Genomic DNA, 16082 nt, shown 5'->3' with positions numbered 1-16082 from the left:
AAAATACATAACTAATTTTGAATTTTTGCCGCCAAATTAAAGTGATTGTTAAATATAATTTATATTTTAATTTTCTAATTAAGTAAACCAAAATTTATATTATTATTTTAATAAAGGACAATGTTAGAAGCGACGGCCAAGAGTGTCAAAACACTTGGACCTACCTGATTGGGGCGTTTTCCATAATGCCGTCATTAAAAAAATAAAAAAAAAAACAAATCATTATACTTACTAACATATTTATGTAATTTAAATATAATAATACAAATCTCACCCTATTAAGTTAGGTGAAAGAATTAAATGAGTGATCTTAAATAATTATTATATTTGAATTATCACATTAATATTATTTAAGATATCAAAATTTTATGTTAATTATTATTAAAATTTTATATTAATTTAATTATTTTTAAATAATAATTTGATTTTTGGTATAAAAAGACAAAGAAAAAGCAGGGGAATATATAGTCATATATGGAAGCATTAATTCCCAATAGTTTTTGCCATCACTGGCCGAACCGTAGACATGCAGATGCATGTACGGCCAACCAAATATTTAAGAAAAAAAAAAAGAAACAAATGGCGAGGTAGGGGTTGCCACCAAAATCATCGTAGATTTTGAAAAGGAAGAAATATATTTAATAAATGAATGAGTTTAAATGCACAAATATATTTCCCCTATAAACGTGTCAGGTTTAATCGAGACAGTACAACACTCGTCCTTGAAGCAGCAGCAGCAGCAGCAGCTTAATTGCGAGATCTAAAAGAGCCAGATAGAAGGAAAAGAAAAAAATCCCTGGCAGAGAGAGAGAGACAGAGAGAGAGAGATGAAGTCAGTGAAGAAGAAAGGCCCTCCGATCGACGCCGAGCAGCCGGCTTCCGCCGAGGACGGCGGCGGAGAACCTGATGCCGTGGCGGATCATGGTGGCGATGGCGAGGCTGCTGCGGTGGCGGTGGAGGGAGACGAGGTGCAACGGCGAGAGGAAGGGGATGGCGCCGAGGAGGAAGAGGAGGAGGACGACGAAGAAGAGGAGGAGGGAGACAAGGGTTTCGACAAATTCGAGCATCTCCAAATCGAAGGAGGAGAGGCTGAGGCCGAGAGGCCCAAGCTCGCCGAAGGATTTTACGAGATTGAAGCCGTGCGCAAGAAAAGGGTTCGCAAGGTCTCTCTTTCTCCCTATCGCTATCTATCATTCTGCTTTCAATTGTTGTTCTTTCTTCTTGTCCCTTCCCTCCTCTTCTTTTGCATTTTATTCTTCTGTCCGCTAGGTTAATGATGATATCGTTATACGTTTTCTTCTGCCTGATTTCGCGGGTGTTTGTCTCTGCCACGCTTCTGGAATGCTGCAAAAAAGGGCGAAGTTCAGTATCTCATCAAATGGTGCGTTTTCTATTCGAGTAACGCCATCTGTTTGCATTTATACGGTGATTTGATGTTGTTTGTGAACTTCGGATTCTAATAATTGCACGTGTTTGTTTGTATTGAAGGCGTGGGTGGCCTGAGACGGCAAACACGTGGGAGCCGTTGGAGAATCTTTTGTCCTGTTCTGATGTTATTGATGCATTTGAAGAGAGGTTCCCCCTCATTCCCCCCCCCCCCCCCCCCCCCCCAGTGATGATTTCTTTTCAATTGAATTGTTGAGTATCAAGTTGCTCGTCGTATCTTTGTTTGACACCAAGTTCTTTGTTTCTCTTCTTTGGTTGAAGTCTGCGGTCTGGGAAACATAGGTCATCAAGGAGGCGCAAGCGCAAGTTTGGGGCTACTCACAGTCAACCCAAGAAGAAGCAACGAAATTCTCCTTCTGCAGCTACCGATAATGTACCAGCTGTTAAAGTCAGGATTATTGACGAACCATCGCCCATAGTTCCTCTTGACGACTCCAGGATATCCAATGTGGTGGAGAGATATTTGGGGCCTCTCAATGTTGTTGGATCCTCGGAGCAAGCTGAAGAGAATGGGTTTGGAGTGATGTCCACACAAGTTGAAGGAATGAAAGAGCAAAATGAACTGAACTTAAAGCTCAGTGAACTGAGAGGAGCATCAACTATCTATGTGGAAAATGTAAATCAATGGGCAGGAAGCCACCAAGATTCCCATGCTTTAGAAGGTGATGGTCCTTCTAATGGGCTATTGAAGGTTGATAGTGGTGAACAAGTTCAACCTGGACGCTGCACTGGATCTAGGAGGAGGAAGTCTGGTTCTGTCAAGAGGTTTACACAAGATTCAGCCCCATGTGTATCAGATGAGGTAGGAAATCCAACAGGGAAGACCAGTAATGGTGCTTGCGGTCAAGCTGGATGGCAGGGGAGTCAAAATCCTGACTTTGTGGGTAATGATTCGGGTCACAAAATCAAGTTTGATAACTCAAAAAATGTATACCCTATCACTGAGATCATAAAGCCTATAAGCTATTCATCTTCTGTGACAAACGACGTTCTTGACGTGTCAGTAACTTTCATGGCCATGAGGTTTGTAATCTAACTCTGACTTTCACCTTGTAGAATTTTAAAATTAGCCTCATGCTTTTATGTTTACACTCTATACATAACTTTAACTTTGATGAGTAGACATACGGTGATGATAACTATACATAACTATATCTTATAAGGTTTGTGATCATAAGCTTCATTGTCCTACAGTATCAGTGTCCACGTCTTTTACTTATTTGTCAGCATGAGAAATGATAACTAGAAAGTGGAGGTAGCTGAAAATATATAATATATAAAGAAATGAAAAATTCTTTAATAATAATGTGAAATTACCAGTAATTCGACAATCAATTGACATGCTAATGCTAAATGATCTTAGAGGAATATGTACTAGGTAAGAGCAATTACCTATTGTGGAATAAAAGAAATCTGTATGTGTACAGAAAAAATTGGTAGAGAACATATAATGTTTTCTTCAGATTTCTTGAAAGGTTCCTATAATGTGAAAAGAGCCCTGCTTTAAGTTGTCACCGTACATGACAATGGTGTGTTAAACAGTATCAAGTTTCACATATTGAAGATGGCAGGGTTATCTGGCTAACCTAGAAACTTTGGTATCCTTGTATGATGAAATATGCTGAGATTTGAATGCCACCTAGGTCATTTAGACGAATTTAGTTCCCTGTAATGTTAAAGGAAATAACTTACTAGCCTCTTTATATACTTATTAGAATCTTGTTGAGCAGCTTTTCTTTATATATATATATTTTTTGTTGATGACTATTGTTTACAATGTTTGTGATGCTTTACAAATTTAAAGCAAACTATGCAATATTGTGTGAGGGTTGAATTTGAATTTGATGGTTGTGGAGTGGGGTAACAGACTAATGGTATTGTGGTGAGGACTATGAATGCGGTAGAACAGACCTATAGAATTTTTTGTGGGGCTGAGGAGACGTAGACTTAAAAAGAAGTTTTTGAAACCTTTTGATCTCATATAAGAATTGCATTGTGGATAGGCATCTAGTAGACTTTTTTTTATTGTTAATATATGTAGTCAAATCTGAAGATGAGGAAGATTAAAGGGAGATTCTAATTTAATGAGTGCCTCTTTCTTATATTTTTATTTGCTCCACCCCCTTTAATCAATGAAGAAAGGAAAACTCATCACCCTGTCCTTGGGGAACTTATTTTTCCTTTTTCTTAACAATTTTACCTGCTTGGTGTTGTTTCAAAATTTTCTTCCCCTTTTTTTGTGCTTTATGTATTGTAACAAGCATCTTTGTGGAAGTGTATTTCTTTGAAATCTGAAATATACATACCTTGGTAAAAATGTGCATTGGAGGTGGATGACCACTTAACTGTATATGCGTCCTACTTTTGATGTATGAATCTTGTCAAGAAACAAAGAATGTAGTACAACCAGTATTTGGAAAGCAAAGTTTACGGATCATAGATGATTTCTTTATATCAAATGGATTGTGTAATTGAAATAGGATTTAATTGCACATCCTTCTATTGAGCATGCCCCCAACTAGTAGAGCAGCCAGAGCCTAGTGCTTACCATCTCAAAGTTAGGCTAAGTTTGCATCAGCATCATGCTTAGTGTTTGTTAAAGCAAATTTAAAAGCTAGCTCCTTTGCATACTTAGACTAAATAAGAAAATCCCCTTGTTCGTTTTTGTTTTTTTTTTTTTGTTTTTCACTTGAAGAGCTGTAAACATGCCTGGAATGGTTGTCATGTATGAATTGCTTGTTTAACCATTCACATCTGGTCCTTGTGGTGGGGTTGGGTGTATGGGGCAAGGTCTAGAGGTCCACCAACTACTCAAAGGTTTAATCAAGATATAAATATTCATTCAAGAACACAGGTTTGGTTACTTTGGTATATGAGGGTAGTCATTAAGGCCCCCCCACCACCCCCACAACAAAACCCAACCCAAGCACACACATAGCAAGAGGGAGGGTCATCTCAATGCATGTTATGAATGAAAGGAATTCAGGTATTTTTGGAACTTGACTGCAGAATTTTGGCACCAAGCAGTCTTCTGACTGTACAATTCCTACGTTGTCCATGGATCTTGTGATTTCAAGAATTGGGTTTCTTGCAGTTCTATCCAAGTTTAGTATATTGTTTCCTTCATGCATCTTTATATAGATGGATCAGTGTCATTACAATCTCCTATTCATTATATATATATAGATGTGGTGGAAGCAATTCTAGAATTAATTTTTTCTATTAATTCTATTGCCAAGGACGTGATAGTTGCATGACTCACATAAATTTATCTTGGAGCTCATGGTGGTATCACTAGGAATGAGGCATGTTTTCCTGTTTTTTGACAACAATACTGTGATTGTTCAGTCCACCATCCTTGGAATACTATACTAATGTCTATGTATACTTCCATTGAGCTGCAAAAAAGTTTTATTAATTATGATGGAATTAATTGTTAAGTTATTTCAAGTTGTACATAGTGATGAAAAATAGAGTAGGTGGTTGTATGAGCAAATAATTTTTAGTGATATGACTTAATACTTTTTAGTTACTAGCTAATACTTAGTCACTGAGATTGTTACTATTCTTTGTAACACCTTTATGTTTGCATGTGAGTTTACCCTCTTTAACACATTTATTTTCCTTTTATCAATTGTTAATGTCCTTGTGTTATTCTTTTTGGAGTTACAATATATTCTTGCTAATTTTGATATCTGTATAGATTTAATCCTTAAAATTAAGTTACTCTATGGTTTTCATATCACATGAAGGATCTAGTCAAGTGTTTTTTGAACGATGACATTGTCAGTGGTATAACTTACATTTTGGAGTTACCAGGTTATATGGTTGGTATTGTTACTCTTCTTTGTGCTGCCTTTATGTTTGTATTGTAGTTTATACTAATTAAAAAGATGTCCAATCTTTTGATAGAGTTGTGTGAATGAGATTCAGATCTTGAACACAATGTTTCAATATCTTATAATGTGATGATATCAATTTTAGTATATAAAATCTTCATTCCCCTAGAGTTAATTTTAAATGTTTTTCTCACTTTTGCACCGAGATTTTTTCTTTTTATCTTGCGCAGTCAATTTTAAAATGTCATGTATGTTTGTGTGGAATGCTTTCAGATAGTATATGTAGAATATGTTTTTGCTAGAGTTGATTACTTGTAATATATATTATGTTAAATCAGTTTCTCCTTATTATGTTCTCTGTATATTGAGAGGATTGGAGACTGTTCAAAATAAATTGTTTTGTACTTGAATTCACAATTGATGAATTAACTTTTTAATTATGTTAATTTTTGAGAGGACTAAAAATGCTTAACTTGCTTACAAATGTTTAATTAGGGAAACTCAGCAGTAGCTGAAGTTTGTTAAGGAAAAATACACTTGATGCCCTTGAGGTTTAGGGTAAATGCAGGCAGTACCCATGCCACTTGAGAAAATGTAGTGAGTACCCTTATTCTGTAAAGCGTGTTGCAGTTTCCCCCTTGCCATTGGTTAACCTTAGATAAATATTTTAAAATGACTAAAATGTCCTTACATTTAAAAATCCTTCCTCTTTCTCTCATCTAGGGCTACATAAGCAGCAAATCTGTTCATAAATGACTCAAAGCTCAGCTCCATTAAAGCTTGTTTAAGCTCGTTTATTTAGTTAAACAAACAACTTTTAGCTTCTTTAGCAAACAAGCTTGGGGGGGGGGGGGGGGGGAGTTGCAACGTGATAGGCCTCTGGTGCAGTGGACCTATCAAAGGCTCTTTAGGAGTCAAGGGCATAATGGTAACACAATTGGGTTTGCATAACAGCCAGCATGTGCACCAAGGGTAGAATCGAACTTGTCTGGTTTGTGTAACTAGCATGTGCATAACCAGATGCGGTTATGGAGGGAGAATAACAACCTATAAATAGAGAATAGAAGAGAGAGAGAAAAGTGTAAAGAAATTGAGTAGATTCTACAGGAGAGTTTTGGACCTCTCGAATGCCCATTCTTTTCCGTTGTTTACATTTTTCCTTGTAATTTGGAGTTGAAATACCAGCAATGAATTCCTTTACTTAATCGGAATCCTATCAGTTTTCTTGAGATCCCACCAATTTTGGTATCAGAGTCCAATGATCCCAATGGTGAATTTGTCGAACAGAGTTGGGGAGTTAGAGGGGAAGATGAAGGGGATGCAGAAGGGAATCAACGCCATAAGAGGGGAGGTACAATCGATGGAAAGGAATGTAGCAATCATGTTGAACCAGTTCGCATACTTGAAGACGAAGTCGGGGGGTCAAGAACGGGAGAGGAAGAGCAAAGCAAAGGAGGAAGATAGACTTTCAGAATTTACCCAGAATTTCGAGGTATCACCTGGAATAAGAATAGGCAGGGAGTTAGAGGGTGGAATTGGAGGGAGTTGGTGGCCGGAAGTGCGAGGAAGAAGGCTGGAGATGCCGATTTTTGAAGGGGAAAATCCGAATGAATGAATTTTTCGAGCCGAAAGATATTTCTCTATCAATTAGTTGTTTGAGGAGGAGGAAATCGAGTTAGTTGCTCTGTGTTTTGAAGCAGGGGCTTTGGCGTGGTTTCAATGGGAGACTCGACAGAAGGGAGTTCTAAGTTGGGAAGAGCTTAAACAGGGGATCTTAAACCAGTTTCGCTCCACACAAGTGGGGATGTTGGAGGAGAGATTCTTGGCTCTCCAACAAGAGGGGTTTGTTAGGGACTACCGATTGCTGTTTGAGACATTGGCCGTGCCAGTGGCAGAAGTCTCTGATGCGTTTTTGGAAGGTCATTTCATCAATGGCCTCAAAATCGAGATAAGGGCTGAGATTCGAGTATTATAGTCCTTGGGATTGGAATAGATCATGACTACGACTTAAAAACATTGAGCATAAGAATGCAGCTCTCCAACAATGTTTTGGTTCTGTCGGATCAATAAGGGGTAGGTATCCTCTCATCTCCCCATCAAACCCCACTCGACCCTCTTCGGTTTAGGCGAGGGGTCCTATTTTCCCCCCAAATTGGCTACCCCACCGGGACATAGACCACAGGTCGCGAGTGGTAGCGGTAATCCCCCCTTTAAGTGACTTAGTGAAGCTGAATGGAGAGCCAAGCGGGAAAAGGGCTTATGTTTTCGCTGCGATTAGAAGTACTCTATAGGCCACAAGTGTAAAAATCGGGAACTCTAGGTCATGATGATCTATGATGAAGAGTTAGGAGAAACAGGGGTTGAGGAGGAGACATTGGAGACTGAGGAAAGAGAGGTGGCACATGGAGGTGAGGTAATTGAACTTTCAATGAGTTCGGTTGTGGGATTAACTACTCCACAAACAATGAAGCTTAGGGGACAAATAGAAGGGCAGCCTGTAGTGGTACTCATTAATGGAGGAGCCACCCACAATTTCATTGCAACAAAATTGGTGCAGCAGTTGGGTCTGCATAGGACGGAAACAACATGGTATGGGGTGATATTGGGGATCGGAATGGCAGTGCAAGGGGTGGGCATTTGCAAAGGGGTGAAGCTTACCCTCCAAAATTTGCAAATTGTGGAAGATTTCCTGCCCCTTTAATTGGGTAGTGTCACGGCGGTGTTGTGACAATCAACAACTTCCTAGATTCAACGTGAATCGAGGTAACAGCTAGAACAGGGAAGAAGAAGGGAGAGGGAAGTATAGAAGAGAAATGAAGGGAGAAAGAGAAATAAGAGAGAGAGAATAATAGAATCTTTGATTGAATTCTTGAATGCCTTTTACAGAAGAGAGAATAAGCTTATATAGCTTGGCCTGTGGCTATGGGTGCTGCCGCAGCGGATCACACCCACCTCTAACCAACTATTTTGTCCTTACTCTAGCATTTGGACACCTGGCAGATTTTGCCATAACAATCTTCCTAGTTGGAAAGTAAACCATAATAAACTACCTAGGTGGAAAGCAAATGCATGCAAGAGAATAAAAAATAAAAAGACAGTACATATAGGTAATATCTGATTCTAGCACAAAATTTAACAACAACAAACAATTGGTTCCTGGTCTCGTGATAGGTAGCTCTGATGTAATCCTTGGGATGAAGTGGGTAGCTATCATGGAAAAGATGAGTGTGGATTGGAAGGCCTTAACTATGAAGTTTCAGGTTGGGGGAATGGTCGTGACTTTGCAGGGAGACCCCATCTTGAGCAAAACCTTGGTATACTTGAAGGCTATGATGAAGGCCTTTAAGGAGAAGTTCCTCTGTTCCTAAAGGAGGTGTTGGCTGAGTTTGAGGGGGTGTTTACAACACCGAAAGGGCTACCTCCTAGGAAAAAGGACCATGCAATCAATCTACTTCCAAGCACTGTATCGATCAGTGTACAACCTTATCGTTACCCTTACCTTCAGAAAAATGAGATTGAGAAAATGGTAGGTGAAATGTTAGCCATGGGGATTATACAACCGAGTTCCAACCCTTTTTCTAGTCTGGTGTTGCTTGTCAAGAAGGATGGGGGGTGGCGTTTTTGCGTGGACTATAGGGCTTTGAACAAGGTGACAGTCCTTGATAAATTTCCAATTTCTGTAATCGAGGAGCTGCTGGATGAGCTACGTGGGGCCACGGTTTTCTCCAAACTTGATCTTAAGTCTGGTTATCATTAGATTCGGGTCAAAGCTGAGGATGTTTTGAAGATTGCCTTTAGGACGCATGAAGGCCATTATGGGTTTCTTGTTGTGCCATTCGAGTTGACGAACGCGCCAGCCACGTTTCAATTGCTGATGAATGACATTTTCAGGGAGCAATTGAGGCATTTTGTGTTATTATTTTTTGATGATATACTGGTTTTTAGCAGGGATTTTGAACCACATACACAACATTTATGTTGTGTTTTGAGAGTGCTGATAGATAACCAGTTGTTTGCGAATAGGAAGAAGTGCTTGTTTGGACAGCTAGAAATTGAATATTTGGGTCACATCATATCATAGCAGGGTTCAGCTGATCATAGCAAGGTGCAAGCTATGTTAGATTGGCCCACTCCTACAACGTTAAAAGAATTGAAAGGCTTTCTCAGGCTTACGAGGTATTATTGACGATTTGTTAAGGACTATGGCAGGTTGGCATGGCCTCTCACAGAGCGACTACGGAAGAACATTTTTTTCTGGGATGAGGCAGCTGAGCAAGCCTTCCAACGGCTTAAGGCTACAATGATGTCTCTACCAGTTTTAGCCTTGTTGGATTTTGGCAAGCCATTTGTGGTTGAAGCGGATGCATCGGGAGAAGGCATGGGGGCAATATTAATGCGAGATCATAGACCTATTGCTTATTTCAGTCATGCTTTTAGTCAGTTAGGGAGGAGAAAATCGGTTTATGAACGAGAATTGATGGCCATTGTGTTTGCGATACAAAAATGGAGACATTACTTGTTGGGAAGTGTCATGACCCAAGGAATAATAGAAGGACATCATTGTAATAGGGTTGCAATGGTTTGTTAGGATATTTTTACAAGTTAGAATCACATGGGTGTTGTTAGGATGTTGATAGAAATTAGTTAAGCAACTAGCTACTATGCCTATAAAAAGGCCCATTGTAAGAGGAGAGGATATGCTTGAATTCAATGAATGAAAATCTGATTCTCTCCATTTTCTTTCTATTGCTCTCCCTCATTTCTCTCTACATCCTTCCCCTATTTCTGGCCAAATTTCCCTCTAAACATTTTGTTATCAGTTCTATTTAATCGGATCATTCCGATTGCCAATCCAACTCTGTTATGAACCCTAGGTTCATGACAAATGGTATCAGAGCAGTCATTTTTCGGCTGTGAGTTTGGAAAATCAATTTAGTCTGATCAGATTTGAAGTAAGCAAGCTAGATTCGAAGTAGAGCAAATCAGTCATGGAAAGCGAATTCAAGCGACTCTTAGGGGAGTTCCAGTTGATTGGAATTCTTAGACGAGTAAGGCCTTCCTATCCTCGGAGCTGTTTGCAGGTGAATTTCGAAGAAACCACAGCCATCGATTCTCAATTTTGGAAAATTCCCCTGGTTGCATCACAATTGCCTTCCTTGATCGATCAAGCTCTGCACCTTCTTCGATTGGTTCTGCCACTCTGAACATGTTAATCAACCTGGGTGCAAACCTCGTTTGCTGATCCATAGTGAAGCGGATTTTGAACAATAGTTGATAGTGGTTGGGTGCAGTGATTCCTAGCGATCAGTTGGAACTCAGGCGGTCATCAGCCTAAGACAAAGTTCCGGGTGAATGAATTGAACACCCTACTCGATCGAAAGCATCAATTGATTGAGTGGAGAAGGAGACTGACTGAGGAAGGCGGGTGAAGGCAAAACTAACCTAAGGCAACTTTGACAATGATTCTGGAGCGACTGGGTCTGGGTCGCTAAGTCGGTGATCCTTGACCTTGGGAGGCAACGAAGAGTCGACGGTGATCTTTAGGTTAATAGTGGTCCTCGATAGTGATTTTGGATGGTGATAGATTTGATCCTTGAAGGTGATTCTTGGTTCGACTGGAAGGCAATGAAGGGAGGGTGGTTTACGACCATTGAAATGCGACGGTTGAGGCGAGCGCGAGTCCGCCAGAGGTGAAGCGGACGACCTAGAGAGTTGCGACTAGACCAAAAGACCATTCCGACCCATACTGATAAGCTTTCTACAGGTGCGACTGTGGTGTTATAGTTTTGATTGGGAATTCCATTCGGAATTCTATGGGTGTGGCCACTAGATCGAAAGGCATGATGGTGCTGCGATTTTTGGGCCGAGAAGCAATTCTGACCGTATGAGTGAAGCGAGCTGCCCACCTTGATTGGAAAGGGGTTCCAACGCTCTTTGACGGTTAATTTTTGGTTGTTCATAGACTGTTACTTCTCGACGGCTCTTAGTTCAAATTTGTGGAAAGGAAAAACAGATATGGTAAATTTCGTGGTTGGTTAATCAACACATCGGATTCAAGCAACCAATTGCTAAGTTAGAAGTGGTACAATAGACCACTACAGTGAGCAACTCTAAATTTTGGCTTTGAAAATCTGGTTAACTTGTTCAAATTGGCAAGACGAAGAGGAGCAGGTGCTTTTAGGCTATTAAATTACATTGAGGGATTCTAATGTAGGGTTGAGTAGCTTAGGGAAGTGTGGGATCCAGTATGTGTAGAACTCCTACTCCTTGGTCTTCGCAGTGTCTTGTTCATGAGGAATCGGCCATGGGAATGGGTGCGCACATGAAACAAATGGAGCCTCAACTGCAGCAGAAGAGTGCTGCATTTTCAATTGACAGAAGCAACAAACAGGGGAAAAGAAGTTTGAGAATGAGATCAACCAATGGAATGAGATCAACCAATGGGACAAGAGAGCAAGTAGTGGGTTACATGATATGAGCAAGGAATTTGGTCTTATGATACACGAGAAGTTGCAAGAGTTTGCGATGATACTTATTAAGAAGTATCATTACAACTTTTCGGTGGAATATTTTGATAATTATCACAGAAGTTTAAACAAGGAGGAATTCCTTGGAGTGGAGCAGCCGAAGGATGAGGCAAGATTACAGATGACCGATTCACTGCCTACTCTAGACTTTGGGTAGAAAAAGAAGCATTATGATGGAGGCAGCAGTGACCAGAAGGATGGCTGCAATATTGGGAGTAATTTTGGTGGTGAAAAGTATAATCTCGAGGAAAATTATGTTGATCAGGTTGATAGGGTAGCAAATCAAAAGGAGCCCACGGATCTTTTTGAAGGAGAAGTGCATGTAGAGAAATATCTCGACAAATGCGGGGAAAAGAAGCTGTTGAATTATTTGCATGGAATCAAGAGGAACCAACTGAAAAATCAGTCAATATTAAGGAAGTTGTTGCTGGAATCAAAGCCTATTTATCAATGGTAACTTAGGATTCAGAACATGAAAGTAGATTTGATGAGGAGATCTGTATAGATCACACTTTACAAGAGCTGGACGCTGATAAATCGGGTGCTAATCAGTTTATACAACAAATTGGAGGTAAGAACTACTACATAGATGGCTTCCATATATCTGATAGTCCGGGCAGGGATATTGTTTCATCAGATAATTAGGCTGCAAATCAGGTAGGGAAAGAAGGCCAGGATGAAGGCCTTATGGCAGCCACTAAGGAGCTAGTGGCTGGGATTGAAATCATAGCAGCCCCTAATTCTAATGCTCACATACAACACTGGTCTGAGCACCCAAGGCAACTCTACAACTCTTCATCGCTATATTTCCAGGATGTTGTCGATATTTTTGCAATAGAGCTTGGCCATGGGTTGAATGGGAATACAGTAAAGGCAGCTATGGTTGTAGATTTGTTATCCATTCTTGTATTGGACAGGGAGACCGATTTTGGTCGGCCAGCTATTGCAGAAGGTGGGGGCATCGAACTTGAACTCGATTAGATTTCTTCAATTGAAGTTTTAGGCCAAAGTATGCCTGGGATGGATCTTGGAAACCTAAGAACGAAGAAGAAGAGGCCTAAAAGACGCAAGCAAGAAAGAAGAATGAAACGGATTGAGAAAGCGGGTATTGGATGAAAAGCAATGAATAGTTGCTGCAAGTTCTTGGGACAAGAACTCTCTCAAGGAGGGGGGAATTGTCATGACCCAAGGAATAATAGAAGGGCATCATTGTAATAGGGTTGCAATGGTTTGTTAGGATATTTTTACAAGTTGTTAGAAGCACATGAGTGCTGTCAGGATGCTGTTAGAAATTAGTTAAGCAACTAGTTACTATGCCTATAAAAAGGCCAATTGTAAGAGGAGAGGATATGCTTGAATTAAATGAATGAAAATTTGATTCTCTCCGTACAATTCTTTTCATTCTCTCTCTTGTTTCTCTCTATTGCTCTCCCTCATTTCTCTTTACATCCTTCCCCTATTTCTGTCCAAATTTCCCTCTAAATGTTCTATTATCAGTTCTACTCAATCAGATCATTCCGATTGCCAATCCAACCTTGTTATAAACCCTAGGTTCATGACGGGAAGGAAGTTTGTGGTTCGAATTGATCAAAAGAGTCTCAAATTTTTGATGGAGCAACGGTTAGTGAGTCTAGTATATCAGAAGTGGATGGTGAAATTAATGGGATTTCAGTTTGAGATACAATACCACCAGGATTAGAAAATAACGCAACAAATGGCTTGTTTCGATTCAACCACTCTGCAACCCTATTAGCCTTAATAGTTCCTAAGGTGCTCCAACTTGATCAATTGGCTCGCGAAGTAGAAAAAGATGAAAGGCTGCAAAGGGTTGTCAGGGACCTCCAATTTGATCCTTCCTCTCGACCCAATCTCCAATTGGCGGACAGCCACCTCCTTTACAAGGGTCGATTGTACCTACTAAGGAGATCTTCTCTCATTCTGTTGCTACTACATGAGGGACACGATGGAAGTGTGGGAGGACACTCGGGATTTTTGAAAACTTACAAGAGGATTGTAGCTATGTCTATTGGTCGGGAATGAAGCGTGACATCCACCAGTATGTGAGTAATTGTGATGTTTGCCAGCCAACAAATATCTGGCCCTAACGCCAGAAGGACTCTTGCAGCCCCTTCCTATCCCAAATCAAATTTGGGATGACATTGCTATGGACTTCATTGAGGGCTTACCAAGGTCGAGCAAAATGAACTCAATCTTGGTGGTGGTGGATAGACTTAATAAGTATGGACATTTTATTAGACTTAAGCATCCATTTATAGCAAGAGAGCTGGCAGGGGTTTTTATCAAAGAAGTTGTGAGACTTCATGGTCTACCACGATCCATTGTATCAGATAGGGATAAGATTTTCATTAGTAGATTCCAAGGCACAAAGCTCCACCACAGCACAGCTTACCACCCACAAACAGATGGCCAAATGGAGGTACTTAATAGGACCTTGGAAACATACCTGTGTTGTTTTGCTTCCTCCAAACCTAAAGCTTGGTACATGTGGCTGCCTTGGGCTGAACTATTGTATAACACTTCATACCACACAGCCTCGAGGCTAACCCCATTCCAGGCAGTGTATGGGCGAGAACCACCAACAGTATTGAGGTTTGAAAGGGATCCACTCTTGTTTCGGTGGTTGAGCAACAGTTGATTGAAAAAGATCAAATTTTGGAGGAACTAAAGGCACAACTACTAAGAGCCCAAGTGGTAATGAAGAAGGGGATATATATGAAAAGAAGAGAGGTGAAATACAAGGTAGGGGACTTAGTTTACTTGAAGCTAAGGCCTTATCGCAGAAAAACATTGGTTGCTTGTTCAAATGAGAAGTTGGCTCCTAGATTTTATGGTCAATTTGAAATTGAAAATGAGGTAGGGCCTGTAGCCTACAAGTTAACATGGCCGTCACATTGCAACATTCACCTTGTCTTCCATGTGTCCCAACTACGTGAAGCAAAAGGGGCATTGAAAGCCACTGTGGAGATTCCCAGTCAATTGAGTGTAGATTTAGTGATGCTGGTAGAGCCAGAGGCGGTGTTGGGAGTTCGGCCTGGAACATGCAATAATTTACGTGGATTGGATGTTCTAATTCAATGGAAGGGGTTATCGCTGTTGGAAGCTACTTGGGAGCCCTACAACCTAATTCAACAACAATTTCCCACTTTCCACCTTGAGGACAAGGTGAAAGTTGGGGAGGGGAGTAATGATAGGCCTCCGGTGCAGTGGACCTATCAAAGGCGCTTCAGAAGTCAAGGGCAAGATGGTAACACAACTGGGTTTGCATAATAGCTAGCATGTGAACCAAGGGTAGAATTGGAACTTGGTTGGTTTGTGTAACAAACCAGCATGTGCATAACCAGATGCGGTTATGGAGGGAGAATAACAGCCTATAATCTGGAGAAAAGTGTGAAGAAATTGAGTAGATTCTACAGGAGAGTTCTGGACCTCTCGAATGCCCATTCTTTTCCTTTGTCTACATTTTTCCTTGTAATCTGGAGTTGAAATACTAGTAGTGAATTCCTTTACTTAATTGGAATCTTATCAGTTTTCTTGAAATCCCACCACAATGATGGGTTTCTCCTCCCTTCTCTCCTCCAACAAAACCCCATCCCAATTGTCGTCTCCATCATTGGTTGGAGGAGGAACCATGGTCGATAGCCATCACCATTGTCCATGATGACCAACGGTATAAGAGTTTGCTAGAGATAATCCCATTATTTGAGTTAGAGATGACATTTGGTACTCACTGGAGAAGCAATAGAGAGATGTAACCATGCCAAATCTAGAACAGGGGTCACTACAAACATCCATCTTTGCCACTGGTGAAAGTTACAAACTTGAGGAAGGCAACCTAACCATTGATTCCTGAAAGATGGAAACCTCTATTATTGTCGATCATCTTAACCATTGAATTAGTGAGCATGACATTTTCGTTGCTCGCCACTTCTAACACACTACAAGAATTTGCCATCACTATTGCTCAATGTTGTCAAACCATTCGAAAATCCTCCATAGTCACATGCTTCATTGGAAGCAAAGCCAAGCTTCTTGTTGAACAAATTGCAATCATCGAGATTGGGAGAGATAAGATCTTGTAATTGATTGAGGAGATTTTAATATGCAATGTTTTTCAAACATCAATCCATATCCTTCGGTCGGATAATGGAAGGGAATACTTCTCAAATGAGTTTGATTACTACTTGAGTGAAAATGAGATTGTTCATCAAAGTACTTGTCCCTATAACCCACAACAAAATGGAGTGGCTGG

The 16082-nt window shown here is 40.3% G+C and overlaps 1 protein-coding gene across 2 annotated transcripts in view; it reads left to right on the top strand.

Annotated features, from left to right (window-relative positions):
- Nucleotides 1-717: 717 nt before the first annotated feature.
- LOC127801501 (chromo domain protein LHP1) overlaps nt 718-16082 on the top strand; it is a 53973-nt gene continuing 38608 nt past the window's right edge. The window contains exons 1-4 of one of the 2 annotated variants that reach the window (XM_052336708.1): nt 718-1163; nt 1356-1381; nt 1489-1575; nt 1708-2469. In XM_052336708.1, coding sequence (XP_052192668.1) covers nt 828-1163; nt 1356-1381; nt 1489-1575; nt 1708-2469 — 1211 coding nt within the window. In that variant the 5' untranslated portion in view covers nt 718-827. The remainder of the gene's footprint in view (nt 1164-1355; nt 1382-1488; nt 1576-1707; nt 2470-16082) is intronic. The other variant, XM_052336707.1, reaches the window with a different exon arrangement.

This window comes from Diospyros lotus, chromosome 5 (genome assembly GCF_014633365.1).
Source record: "Diospyros lotus cultivar Yz01 chromosome 5, ASM1463336v1, whole genome shotgun sequence".
In the NCBI taxonomy this organism is placed as follows: Eukaryota; Viridiplantae; Streptophyta; class Magnoliopsida; order Ericales; family Ebenaceae; genus Diospyros; species Diospyros lotus.
Note: the sequence above shows the minus strand (reverse complement) of the source record. Positions and strands in the feature narration are given on the sequence as shown.